Source organism: Panthera tigris, chromosome E1, assembly GCF_018350195.1.
Source record: "Panthera tigris isolate Pti1 chromosome E1, P.tigris_Pti1_mat1.1, whole genome shotgun sequence".
Lineage (NCBI taxonomy): Eukaryota > Metazoa > Chordata > Mammalia > Carnivora > Felidae > Panthera > Panthera tigris.
The window spans coordinates 6,119,049-6,144,253 of NC_056673.1; the positions used below are offsets into that span (position 1 = coordinate 6,119,049).

Consider the following 25,205-nt stretch of genomic DNA (forward strand, 5'->3'; position numbering starts at 1 on the left):
TGGGCTGGAATGGAGTGGTATGACAGCCTCAGGTTGTCAAGGGATTGAAAGGGATCGATGCCCCTGCAGACGGAGGGCAGTGGAGTTGTTTGTTAGAGGCTTGACCGTTGAGCGAGGCTGACCTCTCGTGGGAGGATGAAACCGATGGCAGGCAGGTAGGTGGGGATGGGAACGTGTCCGGTCAAGGTTGTCAGGGATGATACTACGAAGAGCATTCAGTCTTCAAGCTGAGAACTCATCTGCGCAACTCAGAAAGACGGACTGGCTGTCTCAGATTAGGTGCTTAGGCCACACTGAGTTAGCAACGTGACCTTGGACTGAAGGGTTTCAGGCGTTTCCCCTTTCTCGAGGATGGGCCTCGCTCCTCTTGTTCTTTCAACCCTCCCTTAGAGTTTTTCCTCTACTGTTCCAACTCTACTGGTGTATCCATTTCAGTCTTTCCCGTCCATCCTAGGCTGGTAACCTGATCTCGATTCCTGATTCTCCTTGGTATTTGGATCTCGCCTTCAGTGTCCTTGATGTACAGTTGAGACCTAGGTTAACCCTCATGCCTGGTGGGAAGGACCAGAGACCCCCCCCCTGCAGCCTTGGGGCTGGATGGTGCTTGCATCTGCTCCCTAGGTAGGCCTCCCCCACGCAGACAGTGCTGGAAGTATGGCAACGTGGGGGTTGGCCCCTGTGGACACCTTGCCACTTCTACCAGAAGTTCCCTTACTGAATAATTTTGGCGGGAACTGTGAGGCTCACTGGAGGAGATTCATTGTAGTCCTTAAACATTGGTCTCGCACACTGTTCCGAAAGCACTAGAATGATAGTTGACGGGAGCGGCCTTACATTTACAAAGCTCCTTTCGGACGGTGTAGGGTGCTTTGTTAGGCAATTCTACCGCGTGTTGGAAGGCCAGCGTGCGTGCTAGCGTTTGATTTTCCAGATCACGTGTGGAATGCAGAAGTCATGGCTGCCTGGTTTTGAATTGGGACTGGATTCCAGGGCCTTCCACTCTTCTTTGATCGGCTACATCCTGTGGCTTAATTAAGCAATCCGTGGCTGCTGGAGCCATGTTACGGTATGTTCCTAGCGTTGCTTGAATGTCACGGTGTTCCAGGTGAAAAGTGCTAACAGAGGTGGGCAGATCCAAAGGCTATGGCAGGACTGCCCTCCGGTCAGCTTGTTTTTTTTTGTTTTTTTTTTTTAATTTTTTTAACGTTTATTTATTTTTGAGACAGAGAGAGACGGAGCACGAACAGGGGAGGGGCAGAGAGAGAGGGAGACAGAGAATCGGAAACAGGCTCCAGGCTCCAAGCTGTTCAGCACAGAGCCCGACGCAGGGCTCGAACTCACGGACCATGAGACCATGACCTGAGCCAAAGTCGGACGCTCAACCGACCGAGCCACCCAGGCGCCCCCCGGTCAGCTTGGTTTTGAACTCCCCTTGTGTAGCTTGGAACCCCTCACATAGACGTGTTCCTTTTGTTCCTAGCGGTTTTCCTCCATGGGTTCTTTCTGTTGATAGCATCGTATGTAGACTCCAATCAATAATATAGACTAAATAGCACTGTTCTGGCTGATGTAAGGGATAGGGGATGGCAACCCTGTGCCTGCCAATATTGGAAGGATGCTCTGGGCTCGTGAGCTCTGAGGAAACCTTTGGAATCTGTAGCTCAGCCTGTGTCGCAGTTTGGAGAAGAACCTGTCTTCCACCCCTTAGTCTAAATGAGGACCATCTGACCCCCTATTTGATATGCCTCCTGCAAGCGTTCTGTCATTTTTGTTGCTTTTGTCTTACGGTCATGCCCCGGATGTTGGTGGTACGTCATTTCCACTTGCGTCGCACTTCGGTGTCATGGGTATGGAAGTAATGACCTGTCACTTGTCACCGATGATCTTTCGGCCCTTGTAAAATGTTAGCGCTACGGCTGTGCTCTTTATATGTGGATGATGTCATTAGTAAAGAGGAAGCCGGTGATGAAGACACGTCCAGCTTGTCCCATTAACCTTGCCCTCGGGGCAGCCCTGCCCATGACGTAATAAATACTCCATATATTTTTGGAACCAATCTCCCCAGTTCTCTGGTGACACATCAGAGAGGATATGTACAAGGAATTGCTTGGGCCTCAGTCTCCTCAGTGAGGAGAATAGGAGGTACTACTATTAACTAATTAATTTGATCAAGAGACAATTGAGAGTTCATTAAATTGCTTCTAAAGGCTTGGATGATTTGGCAATTAAGAATTAGTATTCTTTCTTCCTGCCCTGGTAGAAACACGTCTTCCTAATTTAAAACAATTGATTTAACAGGCACACTTATTATCTGTTACTCTTTGACGTGAAAACCAATTTTGCATCTGTGATCGGCATTCCAAATACTTGCCTTTTTTAACTTGTTTCGGCTAATGTTGCTGTCTGCCTTCATGCCGTTAGTGATGGCATTGTGAGAGTGACACAGTGGGCATTTTTGTATGTGATCGATTCAGAAGATTCCAGCAGCCAAGGATGAACCTGGGTAGCAGGGAGGAGCCTTGCTGCAGCTGTGGAACATGGAATCTTTGTTTTGGACTTAAGAAAATGAAAATGTGGCCCAAAGGGGATAATAAATAGCACGTTGACGTGCTGCCGTGGTTTCTGGGGTTTTCCACCCTTTGTACTGGAACTGAATTCTGGACATTTCTGTTGGGAAAGCAGCATGTTTGTAAGGATCCACTGGGGCACTTGGGGGATCTGAGTGCGATCCTATCTCCCATCCCCTGCGTCACTGATTTAGGTTGCTGACTGCAGTGGACCCCCCTTCATATTTTACCCACAGACGCTAATCATAGGAGGGTTCTTTGCAAGGAACGCTTAACAAATGGAATGCATTTATGGCGTAGCAGTATTGGCATTTGTGATTCCAGGAACGGGACACATTTTCAAAATATCACAGCTATATCAATTAAGATAATCCTTGTTCTTTTCGTCCTTTGATTTTATTAAAAAACTTTTTTTATATTTTATTTATTTTTGAGAGAGAGAGAAACAGAGTGCAAGCGGGGGAGGGGCAGAGAGAGAGGGGGAGACACAGAATCCGAAGCAGGCTCCAGGCTCCAAGCTGTCAGCACAGAGCCTGATGCGGGGCTCGAACTCATGGACTGTGAGATCGTGACCTGAGCCAAAGTCGGATGCTTAACTGACTCAGCCACCCAGGTGCCCCACCTCCTTTGATTTCAAATGGAATAGTTCCTGTGGAGAGGAGTCTCACCTAAGATCCCACGTGATCTGTTTGCTCGTGGATCAGTTCTAAGATTTCTGTGTGGCTGATATTTATCAATGTCCACTTGGTACAGACGGTCAACACAAGGAGCTTTGGGTTTCGTTTTTGTCCTGGAAGTGGTTGGTCTAGCTATCATATCACTCTGGCAAGACATTTGGTAGTTGTTGTTGTTTTTGTTGTTGTTTGGCAGTTTCTTGAAATACAGAATGCTCATGCTTTTGGTAACATTGGTTGGTGATCAGTGATTACGTGTAGGAGTGAGCCACAGTCACAGTCATTGGAGTTTCAGCTTTTTGCCAGTGATCACAGACCCTGCACGGCTTTGCTGAAGAGTATATACCTTCTGGTGCTCTAGTTTGGATTGGTGACAAATTGAAAGTGACACTTTGTCAGATTGTCTTTAAAAAAAAATTTTTTTTTAATGTTTAATTTATTTTTGAGAGAGAGACAGACAGACAGAGCATGAGTGGGGGAGGGGCAGAGAGGGAGACACAGAATCCGAAGCAGGCTCCAGGCTCCCAGCTGTCAGCACAGAGCCTGACGCGGGTCTTAAACCCACGAACTGTGAGATCATGACCTCAGCCGAAGTCGGACGCTTGACCGACTCAGCCACCCAGGTGCCCATCGTGTCAGATTGTCTTAATCAACACCCAGATCGTCTTTGAAGCTATCCACTCATTTCTCGTACAGTGATGGAGCCCATCTCCTTGCAGAGTCTCATTGTATCCGTGCCCTAATTTCTCATCGGGGAACTCGCTTCTCTCACTTTTAAGTACTCGTACTTTATTACAACTTCTTCTAGGTAGTTGGAGATGAACATGTGCAGCAGGGGTATGAGTCACTGACCTTACCCTTAATGACCTTGTTATACTGCCCTCGGGACCCTCACCCGAGCCCTACAAAAACCTGACAAGATTCTGTTTGAGAATTTGGGAGGCCTTATCTGCTGGGGCCTAGCGGTCATGCCTTGCCACATTAATTACCCCATTTCTTCTGTGTCCCCTCATCTCATTCCCCCCATACATATTTTCTCTATTTCAAAACAAAAACAAGAAAAGAATATCGGTTAGAATTGGTAGATATTTGGCAAGTTTATTTGACTGTGTTGCTATTTTTAAGTCTGTCTTTGTAAAAGTTCATTCCTGGACTCCTCAGTTCTCGACTCCTGGTTGCTTTGCAGATGACTTTTATCTTTTTTGTCTGGAATGATCCAATCCTAGGAACGAACATCTGTCCCACACATTGGGGAGCTGCTGTTTTTAATCAAGAGCATATATGACTTGTCATCAATCTCACTTTATTCTGTGTCTTTCGAGAATATGATGAGCTGTTTTCCCCTTCTCTGAGCAGGACTGGGATCCGGTAACCCAGAGGGCCTTCCCTCGCCATACACACAGACTGTCCAAGAGGTGGAGCTTGTCATCTGTCTGTAGCCTTTTCTGCTAGCTTGAGTTGGCAGGAAGAACCCATGTCACCGGAACACAGGCAGATGCAGACTGGGCCATTTTGAGGCAAACCTCTGCGCAGTCCCCAGTGGTGTATGTCCAGCCTCTCTGGCAACTGAGATGGCTTTGAGAAGTCTGACATGGGGCTGTAAGGGTTCGCTCTGAGTCAGAATGAGTGTAAGCATCACTGCCAGCTGGGTATTTAGTCAGCACCCAGGCACAGTGCTCCTTGGTGACCTTCTGAGGACCGACCCTGTGGGCCTTTCTTCCTTCGCTTCTTCTGTGGCTCGTCCCTTGGCCTTTGTGTTGCTAACCTTTTTCCCTTTTCTTTTTGCCACAGTTGAGCCGTCCTAGCCGCATCCCCTAACAGCGACTGGGCCGCCGTCACACCCTTTCCTCCTACCCCTTCTCCTTGTTCCTGAGAATAAATGTAGGACAGGAAGAGAAACAAGCAGAAACGACACGTCTTCATATCTCTAAGGGGTGAAAGCACTTTCTCTGAGAGTGTTTTCCTCTATCTTCTTTGCTTCTCGGCCCCCACCCCCCCATCCCTGCTCCTTGAGTGAACATAGGTTTTTAATAGTTCCCACAATCCCTTTGCATTATAAGAACCGGTCTTAATCTACTGGAAAGTTCTTCCCACTTACTGCTGTTAGTTTCATCCCTAGTCATTTACCCCTGAGGAGAAGCAGCACACTGCGAGGGGGAAGTGGGGCTGGCAGGGTTTGGAGTTAACGGGCGAGAAGCGTGTCCGTGTGAAGGTCCCGGTGTATTTAGAGGCCATCTGGAAGGACGCCACATTGAAATAGCTGTTCGCTATCAGTAGAGGAGTATTTATGCCTTAAATTTAAATGGTCGCACATCGAGGCATTCCAAACGAAGGACACATATAAGCTGTCAACATTTAGATTTACCAATGACTTCCAGACATCATGTTGCACAGGCACAAGGAAAGCGACCTTTCAGCAACTTCTAGATGTTTCTGTTGCCGTGGATCGGCACTGTCCTCAGAGTGGACACTGTTGTGTTTTATGCACGAGGTAGGAGAGGGCAGGAGGATGATTTTGAGCTGAAACTTTTAGCTTGTCCTTTGGAACCTGTTAACTATCACTACAGCATCATTCACAGGCCCCCACCAGTGGCATGAGTTGGATTGGAGGTTTTAGGAAAGTGAAGCTCTGTGGACTTTTTTCTTTTTAATTGGATAAGAACCACGTACAACCCTAACAGTCGTAACAATGGAGAACTGGTCAGTCAGCGCATCCCTTTTCTGGGTCACCGAAAGACTTTTCGCTGGGGTCATTTGGGCATTGCCGCTCTGTGGCTACGTGCTGTTTTTATTGGCATCTGCCTCCTCTTGTGTGGAGTGTAAAACAACCTTGAATACAAATTTAGACGACAATTTTTAAAATATTTTTTTTAGGGGCGCCTGGGTGGCTCAGTCAGTCGAGCGTCCGACTTTGGCTCAGGTCATGATCTCACGGCCGGTGAGTTCGAGCCCCACACTGAGCTCTGTGCTGATGGCTCAGAGCCTGGAACCTGCTTCCGATTCTGTGTCTTCCCCCCTCTCTCTCTGCCCCTTCCCCGCACAGTCTCTCTCTCTCAAAAATAAATAAACATGAAAAAAATTTTTTTAATATTTTTTTAGCTTCAAGTATATAAATTTCTTCACTGTGGAAAATGGCTTTTTCATGTAGGGTAGTCACTCTTGTTTGGATTTTAAGTGTCTTCTCTACATTTTGTTCCAAATAAGGTAAAACTTGCAATGATTTGAAAATACCTCATTATTGGAAAAGCAATGTGGCTCAGTTTTCAAAAAGTACAGTTGCATTTGTCCTGAGAACATGTAATAACTTAAGTTAGGTTAAGAAAATAGTGACAAGTAAAAGAGCTCAATAATGAAGGCAGGAGTGATTTTAATGAATTCTGATATTTGGTTGAAAATGAAACTTAAAAAAAAAAATGTTAAGGTTCTTGAGATGATTTTCTTAAATGTTTTGTGGTTTTGTGCGAGCTTTTCCACTCTATTTTTTATGAGAGGGAAAAAAAGCTTTTCCGAACTCAAGTAAACTCTAGTCTTCTCTAACTTTTTTTTTTTTGAAGCTTATTTATTTCTTATGAGAGAGAGAGAGAGAGCACACACAAACAGAGGAGGGCCAGAGAGAGGCAGAGAGAGAATCCCAAGCAGGCTTTCACGCTGTCAGCACAGAGCCTGACGTGGGGCTCGAACCCACGAACCATGAGGTCATGACCTGAGCCGAAATCAAGCTGGATGCTCAACCATCTGAGCCACCCAGGCGCCCCAGTCTTATCTAACTTTTAAATTTATGGCATGAATGAAAATTTTCTGTGACTGAAGACATTTATCAATACATTTGATTTCTGAACATTCTAATTAGGGGAGATTTTTACGGATACATTGGCAACGCCTTTGTACTTTTATTTTCCATCCCCCTCCATTAAGAAAAGCTTTTTTTTTTCTGTCTTTAATTTGAAGATCTAATTGGCTTTATGAAGCAATCCATGAATCAGGCAGCATCCCGTGTGGCAATGAGAGGGGAGCTCCCAAGGACAGTTTCCTGAAGGGAAGGGGGGTTCGTTCATGTCTTCAGTTTTCTGTGATTTTCTGCCTGAATATTTGAGAATCTTGGCTGTACTTACCTCCAGTGGTAGAACTCTTACCCGTACACATTGTTTTGTTCTATTAGAAAGGCTGTCTTTGGTCGTGACTCTTATTAACTGTTCTCTCATTGGCTATTGTTAGTCATTGATCGCTGTTAAGTATTCTCCAATGTGAACATTTATTGAGTTATTGAGTTAAAATCATTGATTTGAAGCGACCACTATTGTAGGTGTGTGAGTGGTTAATCCCCCTTTTTGAGTCCTTTAGGACTTTTGGATGAGTTTATTTTATTAAGTATTCCCATATAACAAATGTTGCAGTAGAATCCTGAAACTTACGTATAATTAAGAGTTAGCTCCTGCTTACTCAGTCCCAAACAGTCCCGACGTGTTATCATCAGCTACTCTTGTACCATACTGCCTGCCCCATGGGCCAGATGTTCAGAGAGCGTGAAGAGGTGTTCACCCGCTGACAAGCATCCAGGAGCGGAATCTATTTCCTGGGGGGCCGGCAGGCCACACACAGCAGCCCCGTGTTCTATTTTGTACCAGTGGTGGCATTAAAGAACAGCTTTCAGACGAGTCGTCTTACTGCCATGCCGATGAGCTCAAACGTTAGAGCGGGGCCAGGAACTCTCTCCATTCCGGCTCACGGGAATCCTGTCCAGGACCGAGAAGGAGATACCAGTCCGATGGTGGGGCTTCCGTGAGGCCTCCAGGCGTCCTTGCTGTAGCTACAGCAGTATTTTTAGAAATTGGTCCTCAAGAGCCAGAGTAACTCTCGAGGTTTTGGCTGTAATGTGATTTCCCATAGTCGAAATGCAAACAGCTGTACAAATTGGAAACTTAGAAAACTGTATAACCAACTCAGGAAAAGAATCTAGCAAAGAGGGCATCTTTTACAATAGTGTCTTGTGAGTGTGAGTGTGTTTATACTTGTCCGTATATCCATACAGGCAAAAACAGAAAAAAGTTTTTAAACCTTTAAAACCTTTTTAAACCTTAAAGGGAGAATCCTTGAGTTGATGGACATCTCCCCCAGAGTATCATCTCCTTTTTCGTCCCCCATTTGTCTCTGATCACCAGCTCTTTTTCTTTTAAAAAATGTTAAAAATGTTAAAAAATTGCCTTCCCCAAACGAGTATTTTCACAGCTATTCTTTTAACGTTCTTTCTTTCTCTTTTTTTTTTTTTAAGTAAACTCTACACCCAATGTGGGGCTTGAACTCACAACCCCAAGATCAAGAGCTGCACACTCCCCCGACTGAGCCGCCTTAAGTTACTTTTTTTAAAAAACAGGAATAAAATGTAACTTAAATGTTTACCAGAATTATCCATGTCATGGTTTTCAACTGATAACAAATGATATCTCTGGGCTGTTTTGACTTTTTACAAACATACTTTGTGAGCAAACGTTATCCTGATGTTGATTTAAAAAAAAAAATAATTTATCCCCAAACTCTGATCATCTAATAGTCCATAAAATATAGAAATGAGAGAAAGAAGGAAACTTTTCTTAATTTTACAAGTATCAGCCTTATTTTGTCATTGTTTTTCATTTTTCATATTTATTTCTTGTTTATCTGGCCAGTTAATATCCAATGTAAAAATTTTAAGTAAATTCGTATATATGAGATGTATGGGAGTCAGTAAATTCTATTTGCTATCAAGTACCGTAGCTAACGGGCTATAGATTTTACGTAGCACAATGAAATTTGTTTGTGTGGGGAGTATATGGAATGTCTCATTTAGTGGGGAGAGAGGAAAACGAAAGAAGCTGCTTCTATTCCTTCTACAACCGCTTATTGTCATGTTACATGGAATACGTCTTTTGTACCTCTCTGTGCCTCTGGCTTCTCTTCTGTAAAATGGGCTCAAGGATTTAATTGTCTGCCTTCATCCCTTTCAAGAACATTGAGGACAGATACCTTGAAGTCTTTGGAAGACAAAATGCCACGTTGTGTATTTTTTGATATACTAACTTGCCTTGTAAGTATGTACTATACGTTGTACAGAGCGGTGCGTTGTGACCTTGTGAACTTCTTGATGAGAAAAACGTTGTTTGCATGCCTCGATGTTGAACTATAACCTCATTATTCATGTTTTACGCTTTCTGAACTTGATTCTTTCCTGTCTCGCTAGTGCAGTGGGAACGGTCCCTCCGGACGTGTCCATGTACAATACCATTATGTGGTGGGAGGTGGGGGCGCTAAGTTTTCGAGGCAGTCTTTTAGAATTTGGCACAGAAGTCCTACAGGTGGATTAGGGATATACCCCAGGTCTGCCGTGTACGAGAAGAGGGCCTCACCAGTTTAGGGATAGACAAAGAGCCCTCATTTTTTCATTTTTAGATTTTTCTTCCATATGTTATTACTACCCTACATTCTGACTCCTGGGGTGGAGAGTCAGGTAGAACTTTTTGTTCTTTTTTTTTTTTTTTTTTTTTTTAATGTTTATTTATTTCTGAGAGAGAGAGAGCATATGCAAGTGGACAAGGGGCGGAGAGAGAGGGAGACACAGAATCTGAAACAGACTCCAGGCTCTGAGCTGTCAGCACAGAGCCCGACACGGGACTCGAGCCCACGAACCGCAAGGTCATGACCTGAGCCGGAGTCGGACGCTTAACCGACTGAGCCACCCAGGCACCCCAAAACTTTTTGTTCTTAATGCACCAGGAAGTGTGGCAAAGGGGGACTATTGCAGTCTAGGATTTGGGGCTGGACTCTTTTTCCAGCTCTCATGAATGAGGATGTGAAGCTCACGATTGTTCACATGAGAACTGCTTAAAGTCTCGCTGATTGTGGTTTTCTTTATATTTGCATGTGAGGATTAATTTTCACTGCTAGGAACTTTGTTATATAACTTCCAACGTCATTAGTGGATGCTTGTGGTTAAAAAGTCCTGTGTCCTTTAAAGAAATTCTTAAGTGCTGTTTTGCTTCAAAAAAAAAAAAAAACAAAAACCCAAAAAACATAAATACGTAAAACAAAATCTCCTAAGTGCTATTTTGTTTTTCTGTGATAAAAATTGTTCTTGTAAAGTCTAAGGAAGATGATCATTTTTTATGTCTGGTTAGCATTTATGACATTTGCTTATAAATTTTCAGTCTTGTGGTAGCCTTTGTTCTCAGGTTTCTAAAGTTGTTTTATGTGTTTATGACATCTTTTGTCATTCTTTTCCAGAGAATTCGGTCAACAGTGGATGAAAAAGAACAAAAACAACTTCTTATGGATTTGGATGTAGTAATGCGCAGTAGTGACTGCCCGTACATTGTTCAGTTTTATGGTGCACTCTTCAGAGAGGTAGGAGCAAACACTTTGGGGTTTTAGCCGACGAATAAATATCGAATTGGAATAGATAAGAGGATGACAGGCTTAGGTTCTGATCTTCAGTTAATTGCCATACATTAGCAGTAAGCTAATTGCTCAATGTTTAATGTATAACCGTGAGAGTCTGCGTATTAATTTCCAGCACTCACCATTCCTCAGTTAAGGGGCGAATCTCGTACTTTTTATATACGTATATATATTTATGGCTGTTGTATGTGAATCCCATATTTCCTTTCTTAGAGTTTCTGTTCTTTAAGAACCTGGCCAATCAGCCGACTTCTGAATATTAACCCTCTACCGTGGGTTAAGTTCTTCCTCTTGTTGACTCTGAACTCCCTTGGTGTTCCCCCCGCCACCGTCCCCCTTTTGAAACTTTATTTCTGTCATCAGATGTATCTGCATTTAATATAAGCATTTACTCGTCCTCCTCCAGAACCCCCAGTACAACCCAGGTGGAAATAAACAGGTATAATAGAAATTCTTTCTTTTATCGAATCTCGTTATCCAGAGTTGTTTGTAGAAACTGCACGGTCTCGGATGGTCTTGGGATCACGTGTCTTCTTTCGGCCTCTGGGTATCTTGTGTCCTGCTGAAGGTTGCCACTTCTGTCATTTCCAGTCCTTCCACTGCCTGACGTAGGGCAGGGAGTTAGGGCAGTGGGCGGTACTGGAGCTGGGCTTGGATCAGATACTTTCTGGGGTCTGGGACAGTCCTCACGCACTTGTGGTATTTAGTTAGGTGAGTAGGACTTCAACTTAATGAACCTTTAAGCACTTTTTGTTTTTTAATGTTTATTTTTGAGAGACAGAGAGACAGAGCACAAGCGGGGAAGGGGGCAGAGAGAGAGGGAGACACAGATCAGAAGCAGGCTCCAGGCTCTGAGCCGTCAGCACAGAGCCTGATGTGGGGCTCGAACCCATGAACCGTGAGATTATGACCTGAGCCGAAGTTGGATGCTTAACCGACTGAGCCACCCAGGTGCCCTGAACCTTTACGCACTTCTAATACTCTATAAAATACCAATCTAATTTCTTTTTAAAGTTTATTTATTTATTTGAGAGAGAGAGGGAGTGTGAGAGAGCACACACGAGCTGGCGAGGGGCAGAGAGAGAGAAAGGAGAGAGAGGATCCCAAGCAGGTTCTGTGCTGTGAGCACAGAGTCCGGTGCAGGGTTTGAGATCATGAGATCTCTCATGAGACCATGAGGTCATGACCTGAGCTGAAATCAAGAGTCGGACGCTGACCTGACGGAGCCACCCAGGCGCCCCAGTACGATTCTCATTTTGAAAATGTTAGGCTGAGTTTGTGCTGGTGGGGTCGTTACGAGCTGGTGAGGAGCCCCCTGCCCCTTCTTTTTGGGACTGGATCACAAAGCGTGTATGTAGCCTTGGGGGTTTTGTTGGGGCTCCTGCCTTAAAAAATACTGTGCTGTGAGACAGCACTGACTGTAGCCCTGACTAGAAATGTATCAGATCTTGTCACCCAGAGGTTAGTCAATTGATTCCCCCACTCGATCCCTACATTTGCATTTACTTGCTTCCCTGTGCTTTTGATGGGTGACTCTGTCAATGGAATCCTGCTTCACGATCGCGCCCGCTGCTTTGTTGAATCCGTAATTCATGACTGTTAAGTCTAGTTTCATGCAGTTTCTTTCTACTCCTGTCCCTCAGATATTCGTTTTTGTGGCCAGACACACCGAATCTGTTGACTTACTTCACCAAAGCACGTCGGTTGTGTGTCGCGACAGTGTGCAGTTCTGTGTTCGGGAACGTACCTAAGTATTACATGATATCGTGCCGTTTGTAAGATCACATCTGGAACTTTCTTCATGTCGCCCAAGGCTCTTGCCATCTCCTCCTCCCTTCTTCCCCCAGACCATGGATTTATTCTTCATAATCACTAAATCCTCTGGCCATTTTACTCTTCAGATCATATGCAGGATGGGAGTTGTTGAGGGACTCGACTAGAGGTTCTGTCCTAACCGCGTTCCACGTCCGCTTTCCCAGGGCTGTATTCACTGCTGCTCTGGACTCCTGCCGGCTCAGTCTTAGCCCAGAGTGCTGGCACATGCCAGCCTGTTTCCTGTGGCCACTGTTTCCTCGTTCCCGCAAGCCACACTTCAGTGCGTGACCCCGGCCTACACAGGGTGGACGTCTGATTTTACGAATAGAAGGCAGAGTGATACCCATGATTGCAAAGTATCGGAAACAACACAGAACAGCTTGGAATAGGTCTGAGCAGTATGCTCATCTTTTCTTATCAACAGCTGGGTAAAATTCAGTTTTATGGATCTCAGGAAGGTTGCAGGGGGTTGAGATATGCAGCTGTAAGCACAAGCATCTATCGAACATTCTAGAGTTTTCACGTGTATTCTCTTGGTAACAGTCTCAGGGGGCTTAGAGGCATTATCCCCCTTCTCCAGAGAGGAGGCTGAGGTTTGAGGACTGATTTGATGGGCATCACATAGCCAGGAAGTGATAGAGATGAGACTTCACAGGCAAAAATCTCACTGTTATTTCTGTGATGGAACAAGTGGTCCAGGGATGAGGAACTTTTCAGCTTCATTAAAAAAAAACAATCTGCTGGGGCACCTGGTGGCCCAGTCGGTTAAGTGTCTTACTTGGGCTCGGAGCCCGGAGCCTACTTCGGAGTCTGTGTCTCCCTCTCTCTCTGCCCCTCCCCTGCTAGTTTCTCTCTCTCTCTCTCTCTCTCTCTCTCTCTCTCTCTCTCTCTCTCTCTCTCTCTCTCTTTCAAAAATAAATAAAGGGACGCCTGGGAGGCTTAGTCGGTTAAGCACCGACTTCGGCTCAGGTCATAATTTCATGGCTTGTGAGTTCCAGTCCCACATCGGGCTCTGTGCTGACAGCTCAGAGCCTGGAGCCTGCTTCGGATTCTGTGTCTCCCTCTCCCTCTGCCCCTGCCCTGCTCATGCTCTGTTTCTCTGTCTCTCTCAAAAATAAATAAACATTAAAACATTTAAAAAAAACTAAAGATAAAAAACAATCTACTTTTTAACATTGATACAGTTCAGTTGTATAAAGTCCCAAACTGCCCCAACAGGCTGATCGTCAACTTCCCTCCACCCCCACCGCCAAGAAGTAATGGGGACTTGCTGAATAATACAAAATGAAATTCAGAAGCAAAAAGTTCACCTTTAAAGAGTGCATGGGCAGCGTGTTTCCTGATGTTACAAAGGTTAACATTTTAAACAGATTAAATAAAGGTTTAGAGGAACATTTTTCTCTCGAGGGTGATCACTTTTAGGATCTTTTTGGTGATGTGACCTTCAGTTCCAATAATAGACACAGAATTCTGGGTTATGAAGGGAAAGAGGAGAAGTGAGTGGATGCGGTCTGGACTTCTTTTTTTTTATTAAAAAAATTTTTTTTAATGTTTATTTATTTTTGAGACAGAGAGAGACACAGCACGAACAGGGGAGGGTCAGAGAGAGAGGGAGAAATAGAATCTGAAACAGGCTTCAGGCTCTGAGCTGTCAGCACAGAGCCAGACGTGGGGCTCGAACTCACGGACTGTGAGATCATGACCTGAGCCGAAGTCCGACGCTCAACCGACTGAGCCACCCAGGTGCCCCTGGATTTCTTAGTTAACTACCGCTGTGAGGAAGACAAATTGCTTTTAATTCCCATCACCTTGAGGAACCCACCAGAACATTTCATTTCATAATTTGTATCCCCCATAGGACATTGGTTCATGGTCTGGTTCAGTCAACCATCCATCAAGGAGCTTGTAAGACATTAATTTTCTTCTTGCAGCTGCTGCGAGGAGATTAATCTTGCCGTTGGGGGAATAATTGAGCCTCTGAAAGTCCCATAGCTTTACTCAGACAGTGAGTGAATAATATTTCATACTGAAGTTTGTAACTCTGTTTTTTAAATTTTTTAATGTTTATTTATATTTGAGAGAGAGACAGAGCGTGAGAGGGTGGGAGTTCAGAGAAGAAGGCACAGAATCCAAAGCAGGCTTTAGGCTCTGAGCCGTCAGCACAGAGCCCGATGTGGGGCTCGAACTCACAAACTGCGAGATCATGACCTGAGCTGGAGTCAGACACGTAACTGACTGAACCACCCATTTGCCCCTGTAACTCAGTTTTTTGCCATTGTCTCCAACCGTTTGCACTTCTTTCTATGGTAGAACTGAACTCAAATAAAAAGCCCAAAGTACAACTTGGATTTGATGTAGATATGTTACTAAGACACCTAATTGCATGGGTTTCTCAACACGTTTTCATACTTTGTAGACAGGAAAACAAAGAGCTTGACAGCATTGAATAATAAACGTAATTTCTAGCCTGTAGCTTGCGTAAAAGGTCCGCACCTGCCATTTATTTTATTAACGCTGAAACCTAGACTCACTTAAACAAATGTCCTTTAACATATATATTTTCACAATTCACTGAGTGGAAGTCCTTCCTTCAGGTATCTTTTGAGGTTGGAGAAATTCTAGTCTGGAACATACACTTCTGAGTAACCATAGAAGTTCACCGGATTATATAGAAGGCAGTGATATTAGCTGAATTTCATCTCCTTCTCACTTTCTACCCCTGCTACTACTCATGCTCTTTCCTTTCCTTCTCGCTTGCAAGTTTTAAGTACAGCTTTATGGAGATAGAAGGGACATACACTAAAATGCACATATTTAAAGTGCACAGTTTCATATGTGTGAACAAGTGTATTCACCTGTAGGATTATCACCGTAATCAAGATAACTGGACATTTCCGGGGTGCCTGGGTGGCTCAGTTGGTTAAGTGTCCGACTCTTGATTTCGGCTCAGGTCGTGTGTGATCTAAGGATTTGTGAGGTCAAGCCCCATGTCGGGCTCTGCACTGACAGTGTGGAGATAGCTTGGGATTTTCTCTCTCTCTCTCTCTCTCTCTCTCTCTCTCTCTCTGCCCCTCCCCTGCTCTCTCTTTCTCTCAAAATAAATAAACTTAAAAAAAAAAAAGATAATGGACATTTCCATCACTCACACATTTCCTTGTGCCCTGTATGTAACACACACACACGTCCCTTCTGCCACCGTGCAGCTTTCTGCCACTATAGATGAATGTGCCTTTTCTAGAATTTTGCATAAGTAGAGTCCTACAGTAGGTACGTGTTGTCTTTCTTCACTCTGCATAATTATTTGCAATTCCTGTTGTGGTGTGTGGCAATAGTTGGTTCCTTTTTTTGCTGAGTAGTGGAAGTGGTCTTCCATTGTGGGTATACACCATAGTTGTTTTACCCCTTTATACCTGCTGCGGGACTTTTGGATTGCCTTTGGTTTTTGACTGTTACAAATAATGCTACTGTGAGCATCTGTGTACAAGTCTGTGAGGGGGACCCATGGTTTCATTTCCCTTGGGGAAATAAATACCTGGCAGTGGAGTGGCTGGATCATGTGGTAGATGAATGTTTGACTTTATAAAGCTATTTTCCAAAGTAGCTGTACCATTTTCAACCTTCAAAAGTAATGTATGAGAGTTCTCTTTCTTCCACATCTTTTCCACCACTGGGGATGGTCTGTCTTTTTAATTTTTAGCCGTTCTAGCTGGTGTATACTGGAATCTCATTGTGTTTTAAATTTGTGTTTCTTTAGTGGCTAATGATGTTGAACAACCTTTCATAAGATTGTTTACCAACCGTATGTCTCCTCTGATGAAGTTTCTCTTTGGACTTTTATCCTTTTTTTTTTTTTTTTTTTTTTTTTTTACATTTTATTTATTTTTGAGACAGAGAGAGACAGAGCATGAACGGGGGAGGGTCAGAGAGAGGGAGACACAGAATCTGAAACAGGCTCCAGGCTCTGAGCTGTCAGCACAGAGCCCGACACGGGCCTTAAACTCACAGACTGCGAGATCATGACCTGAGCTGAAGTCGGCCCCCCAACCGACTGAGCCACCCAGGCGCCCCTATCCATTTTTTTAAAAACTTGTTTTTTTGTTTCTTACTGAGTTTTGGGAGTTTTAAAAATACGTATTCTGGATACAGGTTTGTTATCAGATAAAGGATTGCAAATATTTGCTCCCTCATCTGTGGCTTAGCCATTATACTAGTAATGGCATTTTTTTGGGAGGATGAAAGTTTGTAATTTCAACGTGGGCCAATTTGTTCCTTTTTTGAAAAAATGTATTGGGATTGAGCTAAATCTGTAGGTCGGAGAGGTATCAATATTTTAAAGACATCCAGTGTAATGACTCATTTGCTTGATATTTTACTTAATTTATTTACATTAATTTTTCTCAGCAATATTTGTAGTTTCACTTTATAGTCCTATCACTTTTTTTGTTGTTGAGTTTATCCTTAAGTATTTAGTATTTTTTGGTGCTGAATAAATGATCTTCAAAAAAAAATTTTTTTTTTACATTTATTTATTTTTGAGAGACAGAGACAGAACACAAGTGGGGGAGGAGCAGGGAGAGAATGAGACATAGAATCTGAAGCAGGCTTCAGGCTCCAAGCTGTCAGCACAGAGCCCAATGTGGGGCTCCAACTCACAAACCATGAGATCATGACCTGAGCCAAAGTCAGATGCTCATCTGACTGAGCTACCCAGGCACCCCAATAAATGATATTTTAAAGAAATTTGTCTCTTCTTGTTTTGTGATTGATATAAAGAAATGCGGTTGATTTTTGTTTGTTTATCTTGGCTACCCTAACTTTGTTAAACTCGTGAGTTTTGGTAGCTTTTTTTTTTTTTAATTTTTTTTTAACGTTTATTTATTTTTGAGACAGAGACAGAGCATGAACGGGGGAGGGGCAGAGAGAGAGGGAGGCACAGAATTGGAAGCAGGCTCCAGGCTCTGAGCCATCAGCCCAGAGCCCGACGCAGGGCTCGAACTCGCGGACCGCGAGATCGTGACCTGAGCTGAAGTCGGGCACTTAACCGACTGAGCCACCCAGGCGCCCCTTTGGTAGCTTTTTGTAGACTCCCTCACATTTTCCACGTAGATTATCATGTTGTCTGTGAACAAAGAGAGTTTACCTCTTTGTAGTTTGGGTTGCATTTATTTCTGTATTTCTTGCCTTATTGCACTGGCTAGATCCTCTAGTACGCTGTTGAATAGAAATAGTGAGAGGAGACATCCTTGTAATGTTTCTCATCTAAGGGAGGAATCACTCAGTGTTTCACCAGGAAGGGTGATGTTAGCTGTAGGTTTTTTGTAGATGTTCTTTATCAAGTTGAGGAAGTGCCCTTCTGTTTCTTATTTGCTGAGGGCTTTTTTTTTTTTTTTAACGTTTATTTATTTTTGAGACAGAGAGAGACAGAGCATGAACGGGGGAGGGTCAGAGAGAGAGGGAGACACAGAATGTGAAACAGGCTCCAGACTCTGAGCTGTCAGCACAGAGCCTGACGCGGGGCTCGAGCTCATGGACTGCGAGATCATGACCTGAGCCGAAGTTGGCCGCTCAACCTACTGAGCTACCCAGGTGCCCCAGGTCTTTTTTTTTTTTAATGTCTGTTTATTTTGAGAGAGAGAGAGAGAGAGAGAGAGCATGAAGGGGGGGGGGAGTAGAGAGAGGGTGACCCAGAATCTGAAGCAGGCTCCAGGCTCTGAGCTGTCAGCACAGAGCCCGATGTGGGACTTGAACCCACCAACCATAAGATCATGACCTGAGCCAAAGTCGAATGCTCAACCAACTGAGCCACCCAAGCACCCCAAATTTGCTGAGGTTTTTTTTTTTTTAATCAGGAATGGATGTTAGAGTTTTGTCACATTCTTTTTCTGCATCCTTAAGATGATTGTGTATGGTGTTAGAGAAATTCTTTTTTTCATATCCTAAGTTACATGGATTGCTTTTCATATGTTAAACCAACCTTACATTCCCAGGGTAAATCCACTTGATTATGATGTGTTACCTTTTTAACATATTGTTGGATTGAGTTTGCTAAAATGTTATTTAGATGTCTTATACCTGTGTTCTTGAGAGATACTGGTCTGTAGTTTTCTTGTAATGTTTTTGGCTTTTGAATCAGCATATCGGTTTGTGTCTGTGTATCTGAGCTAGCCTTACAAAATGAGCTAGAAAGTAGTCCCTGTCTGCAGTTCTCTGGAAGAATTTGTAGAGAATTGGTATTTCTTCTGGAAATGTTTGGTAGAATCCACCCCTGAAGCCATGTGAATGTAGAATTTTCTTTGTGGGAAGATTTTTAACTACAAATACAATTTCTTTCAAAGATAGAGCTCTATTCAAGTTATCCATTTCTTCTTGAGTGACATTTGGTAGTTTTGTTTCTCTGAAGAAATTTGTCCCTTTCATCAGAATTGTCAAATTAATTGGCAATTTAATAGATAACTTGCATCTTCTCTATTTTTTCCTGATGAATCTGGCTAGAGATTTATCAGTTTTATTAGTCTTTCAGGGAGCCAGCTTTCAGTTGCATTAATTTTCTGTCATTAGAATTTTCTATATTTTTCTATTTTCTTTTTTTTTTAATGTTTATTTTGGAGAGAGGAGAGAGACAGAGTGTGAGTGGGGAAAGGGCAGAGAGAGAGGGAGACACAGAATCCGAAGCAGGCTCCAGGCTCTGAGCCATCAGCACAGAGCCCGACATGGGGCTCGAACTCACAAACCGCGAGATCATGACCTGAGCCGAAGTCGGACACTTAACCAATGAGCCACCCAGGCGTCCCTGGTTTTCTATTTTCTATGTAAAAATTTTTTTATTATGATCACTCTTCCTTCCTATTTTTTGCGTGTTTTGGTTTAATATGCTCATCTTTGTCTAGTCTCTTAAGGTAATTCTTGCTTTTTTTAAACTATGAAATATTTCAAACATACTGAAAAATTACAAAGGAATTATAGTGTACCCAACACTGCAGATTAGCACTTAGGCATATTTACTCTTTATTTGTCTAAAAAAAAATTTTTTTTAACATTTATTTATTTTTGAGACAGAGAGAGCATGAATGGGGGAGGGTCAGAGAGAGAGGGAGACACAGAATCTGAAACAGGCTCCAGGCTCTGAGCTGTCAGTGCAGAGCCTAACGCGGGGCTCAAACTCACGGACTGTGAGATCATGACCTGAGCTGAAGTTGGACACTCAACCAACTGAGCCACCAGGCACCCCGCTCTTTATTTGTTTTTAAAGTATAGCTATGGTTGAGGGTCACATCCTAATCTCCTTCTCACTTTACAGTTTTAAACACTGTGTTGAGTTAATATTTCTTTCAACTTCTTTATTTAGGCTTTCCAATATGTATTTTTCCCTAAATAACGTGTAGTATTGATGTATGTATTTTTAAAGTTTACATAAATGAAATTTTCCTGTATGTATCCCTCATAGCATTTTTTATTTACCATAGTTTTCAAGATTCATCCATATAGATAAATACAGATCTTTAATATATAGATTTGGGTCATTAATTACTTTATATTATTTATTTATATTTTAGTAGGCTCTATGCCCAATGTGGGTCTTGAACTCACAACCCCTAGAACAAGAGTTTCATGTTCTACCAACTGAGCCAGCTAGGCACCCCTGATTTGGTTAATTTATCTTAACTGCTATGTAGTATTCTAATGATTAAATATACCATTTTTTACATTTCTTCAATAATCCCCAACAAAGGTTGTTTCTAATTTTTTGCAGTTATAAAACAGTGTAAAAATGAACGTCTTTTTGCATTTCTCCTTGACAACTTAGATTACAGATTCCATACAGCACACACCTAGAAATATAATTGCTAGGTTAAATCATATGAACTATTCCCACCTTAGTGGCTATTGTGACATTTCTCTTCATAGTGGTTGTTCTAACTTGTGTTCCTACTAGTAAGAATGAGATTTCCTTGTCAGGAATTGTATACAGGTGTCAGTACTGGAAACTGTTAGTGGCTTACTGAGTTTGTGGTTTACATTGTTAAGATTGTCCTGTGGTTCAAGTTGACTTGTAGAGTTCAACTGTGATGTCCATACAAAGGAAGAGAAGAGGGGAGAACCAAAAAGACCATTCTGGAATCATCAGCCAACTGTTTTTGTGGATATCTTGTTGGCTGCCCTTCTCTGTGTAGAAGACAGAGAAACGTAGTTTCAGCTGGGCACGTTGTATGTAACAAAGAGGGGGTAGTTGTTGGGGAAGACATTTATTGTCACAGACATTTATTGTCACAGACCTCATTGCTAACATTTCGTATTATTAAATGTTTTGGTTTTGGCAATTGGGTGAGTTTGAAGTGGTATCTTTTTTTTTTTTTTAATGCTTATTTATATATTTTTGACGGAGAGAGAGAGAGAGAGAGAGAGAGCAAGCGAGCGAGCAGGGGAGGGGCAGAGAGAGAGGGAGAGAGAAAATCCCAGGCAGGCTCTGCACTGTCAGCACAGAGCCTGATGCGGGGCTTGATCTCATAAACTGTGAGATTATGACCTGAGCCGAAATCAAGAGTGGGACACTTAACCGACTGAGTCACCCAGGCGCCCCTCTTCTGGACAGGTTTTAGGGGCACCTGGGTGGCTCAGTCGGTTAAGCATCCAGCTTTGGCTCATGTCATGATCTCGAGTTTCTTGAGTTTGAGCCCTGCATCTGTCAGGGTGAGTCTGCTTGGGATTCTCTCTCTTTCTCTCTGCCCCTCCCCCTCTTGCAAGTGTGTGGCGCTCTCTCTCTCTCTCTCTCTCTCTAAGTAAATAAATAAATAAACTTAAAAAAAAAAAGTTTAAACCTTTGCTTTCCAAAAAATCCATTTGGGATTTTTATATCTTTATTTGTGAGTGATCTGAGATAATGATCTAATTTAACTCTTTTCCATCTGGAAAGCCACTGGTTCCAGCAACATTCATTGAATATTCCATGCTTTTGCCACTCTTTGCTTTGCTACATCTATCATACTTCATATTTCCATGTGTTGCATGGGCTTTTGAATCTGTTGTATTGGTCTGTTTACTTTTCCCCCTGCATCAGCACCACTGTCTTTTACTTTGACAGCTTCACAGCTTTATAAAAAGTCTTTGTCTAGTAGACCAGGCTCCACTTTGCGTCTCTCTTTGGTCAGTTGTTATGTCCCTTAGTCAAATTTTATACGTGTTTTCGTCAATGTTTTGCTTCTTTTGTTAGATACATTAGTAGGTGCTTTATAGTTTTTGTATTGTGAGTGGTGTCTTTAAAAAAATTTTTTTAATGTTTATTTTTGAGAAGAGAGAGAGAGAGGGAGAGAGCGTGCGCGTGAGCAGGGGAGGGGCAGAGAGAGAGGGACACACAGAATCCGAGACAGGCTCCAGGCTCCAAGCTGACAGCCCAGAGCCCAATGTGGGACTCGAACTCACAAACCATGAGATCACGACCTGAGCCGAAGACGGATGGACGCTTAACTGACTGAGCCACCCAGGCGCCCCTTGAGTGGTGTCTTTTTAAACAATTTATTTTCTGAGTGGGTACTGTAGGCATATAAGCATGTCATTGGTTTTATCTGGTTCTCGTCCCTAGGAACACTTATCTCGATCTCAGTGGTTCAGGTTTTCATCATCCTTCACTTTTCTTTTCCGTAAATCCATATTTAGTAATTTCTACTTTCGCATTTCAGTCGTGTGAGTGTCCCGTCTCGTGCTTGACCATGAAAGTAATGTTGCTGTTGCTGCTTTTGGGGGCACCTCAGACCATCCCCCACGCCCCTCACCTTTTTAAAAATTTTTAAATGCAGCTCACCGCTGCTCCTCCCTATTCTCAGTTAGGGTCAAAAGGAACTGCCTGAAGAGATAAGTTTACATTAGGTTATGTGGCTTAGCAAGCGCAAGATCTCTCTGTGTCTGGAGCTGATTGCTACCCCCACCCCCATTTCTAGTTTCCTTCCTACCTTTATTTCCCCTGTTCTGTGTCTCTGTTTCTCTCTTGGTTGCCTTCCTCTTTTTCCCTGCTTCTTCCTCCTCCTCTCATTTCTTTAACTGTCATTTTTTGGCACCTGCCAGGACACTTTATTTTGTACTTTACCTATGTGAACTCATTTGATTATATCCTAGTCCATTGAGGATGGCGGGGCAGCCCTATTTCCTAGATGAGGAACGGAGAGGGGGGCCCAAGCTTGCACAAGTGGGGGAGTCTGGATAAGAAGTCAGGCCTTTCAGTGATCTTTCCACTTTGCTGTACTGCTGAAGTTAGGTTCCTTCCTTGTAAGTAGATGAGTTCAGTGTGCTATCTCTCTCTCTAATAAAAAAAGTTTTTTAATGTATCTATTGAGATGGTGTCTTTAGATTAAAATAAATTTGAGCGTTTGTTTCGGGGAAAGGGTGCTACTCAGCCCTTTGTGAACAGCAGTCTGTAAGAACACCCAAAAGAAAAAAAGCCACAGAGAGAGAAGAAAGAAAGTATAGGTTGAGGGGCTCCGTCGGTTGAGCGTCCGACTTAGGCTCAGGTCATGCATGATCTCACAGTCCGTGGGTTTGAGCCCCGCGTCAGGCTCTGTGCTCATGGCTCGGAGCCTGCAGCCTGCTTTGGATTCTGTTGTCTCCCTCTCTCTCTGCCCCTCCTCCACTCACGCTCTGTCTTTCTCTGTCTCTCAAAAATAAATAAACATTAAAAAAAATGTTTTTAAGAAAATGTAAGTGGAAATTCGCTGTGTCAAATATGTTTTACAAGTAAGAATTCCGTGAAGCCAGGTAAGTTCTGGCAGGTGGTGCTTCCTGTCGTGAGGGCACCGTTATGTATCTCAGTCTCCATCACAGCGTAGGCATGCTTCCCGTGTGTACGTGAAGGGTCCTTGCTTTTAGGTGTTGAGGGGAGCCAGGAGTTAAGTAAACGGGGTCCTGTTCCTGGCTCCGTCACTGATGGGCGTTGTTATTCTGGGCAAGCCGTTTTGCTTTCTCGGGCATTAATCTCCTACGTAATCAATCCAGGTAGGAGCTGAGTGGTAGCAAATCTGCCAGGATGCAGCTGGTCCACAAATTCCTAACAACACGCAGAATCGTCATCATCCCAGTAGCTGTTCTCATTCTCGCAAGGTCCTCCGTAGTCCGCGTTCATATGTAACGTCCTCTTAGAGCGCTATCCCCGTGGTGTCTGCCTACGTCTTGTGTGTTCTCATGCAGACCTCCCACGAACCCTAGAGCCTCCAGATTACTGTCATCGATTTTCTTTGTTAGCGACAACGAACAGTTTCCCACATATTTCCCATACCTGTATTTAATTATGGGAAAATTGGAACTCTTCGTGAAAGCACAGAAGTTTCCCTGTAAGACCATCCCCGTCTTTATAATTAAGAGCGGGGACATTGGGCAAATAGGTTTGGGTTTACAGAGGAGGGGACTCTTCTGCCCAGGGCTTTAAGGAGGAAGCAGAAATGACTGCTAGTTGCTTTTTCTCTCATTGTATTTCTATTTTAAGTAAAGGAAACATGGTACTTAATCCTGAGATGTAAAGGAATAACAGATATTTGTTATTTTATAGGGTGACTGTTGGATCTGTATGGAACTCATGTCTACCTCGTTTGATAAGTTTTACAAATATGTATATAGTGTATTAGATGATGTTATTCCAGAAGAAATTTTAGGCAAAATCACTTTAGCAGTAAGTACCTGGTTTTCAAATTGTTCATTCTGTCTAATACTTCTGTAAAGATGCTGTCGGGGTTTTGAATGTCCATATCTGAATGTCCTTCACAGAATGGTTTTGACCTTCCTGGAAAATCATTTAATAGGAAAAGAGACACAGTCACTTCTGTGGCTGTGGGGTAACTAATACAAGTCCTAAGAAACAATTTTCAAAATATATTCTATGTAAAAACTGTAATACTCTGTTCATTAAAATCACAATGAACCATAATACATTGTGCTGTAAATAGGACCAGAAGAAATTTTCTGCTCCTTTTTAGCCCTGTTGCTTTTCCTACTTTTAAATCGGTTATATTCTCACCATTGTCTCTGAATTAATCAGAATCACAGCAGTTCCCTTGAAGTCCCTTACACTGAAACTCTTAAACAAAGCATATTTCCTGTGGTTTACGTTTTGAGCTGCCCACTCTAAACTATTTAAATTTTTGCCTAGCAATTTCAGTAACCTGCATTGCTACTAATTGGGTCAGTTCACTTTCACGAGACTACCAAAAAGAGGCCAGGTGCTTTTTTACATATGTGTTTGTCGTTTTGAAAGTGAATTCCTCACCATTTTCTTTCTTGCTCTGAATCTTTCAGTTGACCAAAGTTGTCCATGAAATCCTTTTCAGTAGGGTAAAATTAGTAAGACTCTCAGAAACCCGTAAGAATCTCAGCTAACGACACGACTTAGGTCAGTGAATGTGCAAAATAAGTTTTCTAGGGATTTGTAAGGTAGATATTCCGGTCGCGAGTAATTTCCCGCCTCTTCCTTTCCTGCATCCTCTATTTTCAGTATAGTCTACCTGCTAACTGCCAACTCATCCCGTTTTATCCTTAAGGGTTAATGTAAAAATATATGGGCAGTTTCTGATCTGTATTTTAGTCATGAAAGGTGTGTGTGTATAATTGGAATTTTAAAAATCAGATTAAACGCTAATCATCGAAATCTTGAGATCCATGGGTCTCGTTAATATTTTAATTTATTTAGCTAAATTGATTCATAAATTTAAATATTTTATGAGCTAAAGGTTAAGTTTTACACCCT

At 42.9% G+C, this 25,205-nt stretch overlaps 1 protein-coding gene across 4 annotated transcripts in view; it reads left to right on the forward strand.

Annotated features, from left to right (window-relative positions):
- MAP2K4 (mitogen-activated protein kinase kinase 4) overlaps nucleotides 1-25,205 on the forward strand; it is a 139,153-nt gene that overhangs the window by 73,182 nt on the left and 40,766 nt on the right. For all 4 annotated transcript variants that reach the window (XM_042967893.1, XM_042967894.1, XM_042967896.1 and 1 more), the window contains 2 exons: nucleotides 10,496-10,615; nucleotides 24,015-24,134. In XM_042967893.1, the coding sequence (XP_042823827.1) occupies nucleotides 10,496-10,615; nucleotides 24,015-24,134 (240 nt within the window). The remainder of the gene's footprint in view (nucleotides 1-10,495; nucleotides 10,616-24,014; nucleotides 24,135-25,205) is intronic.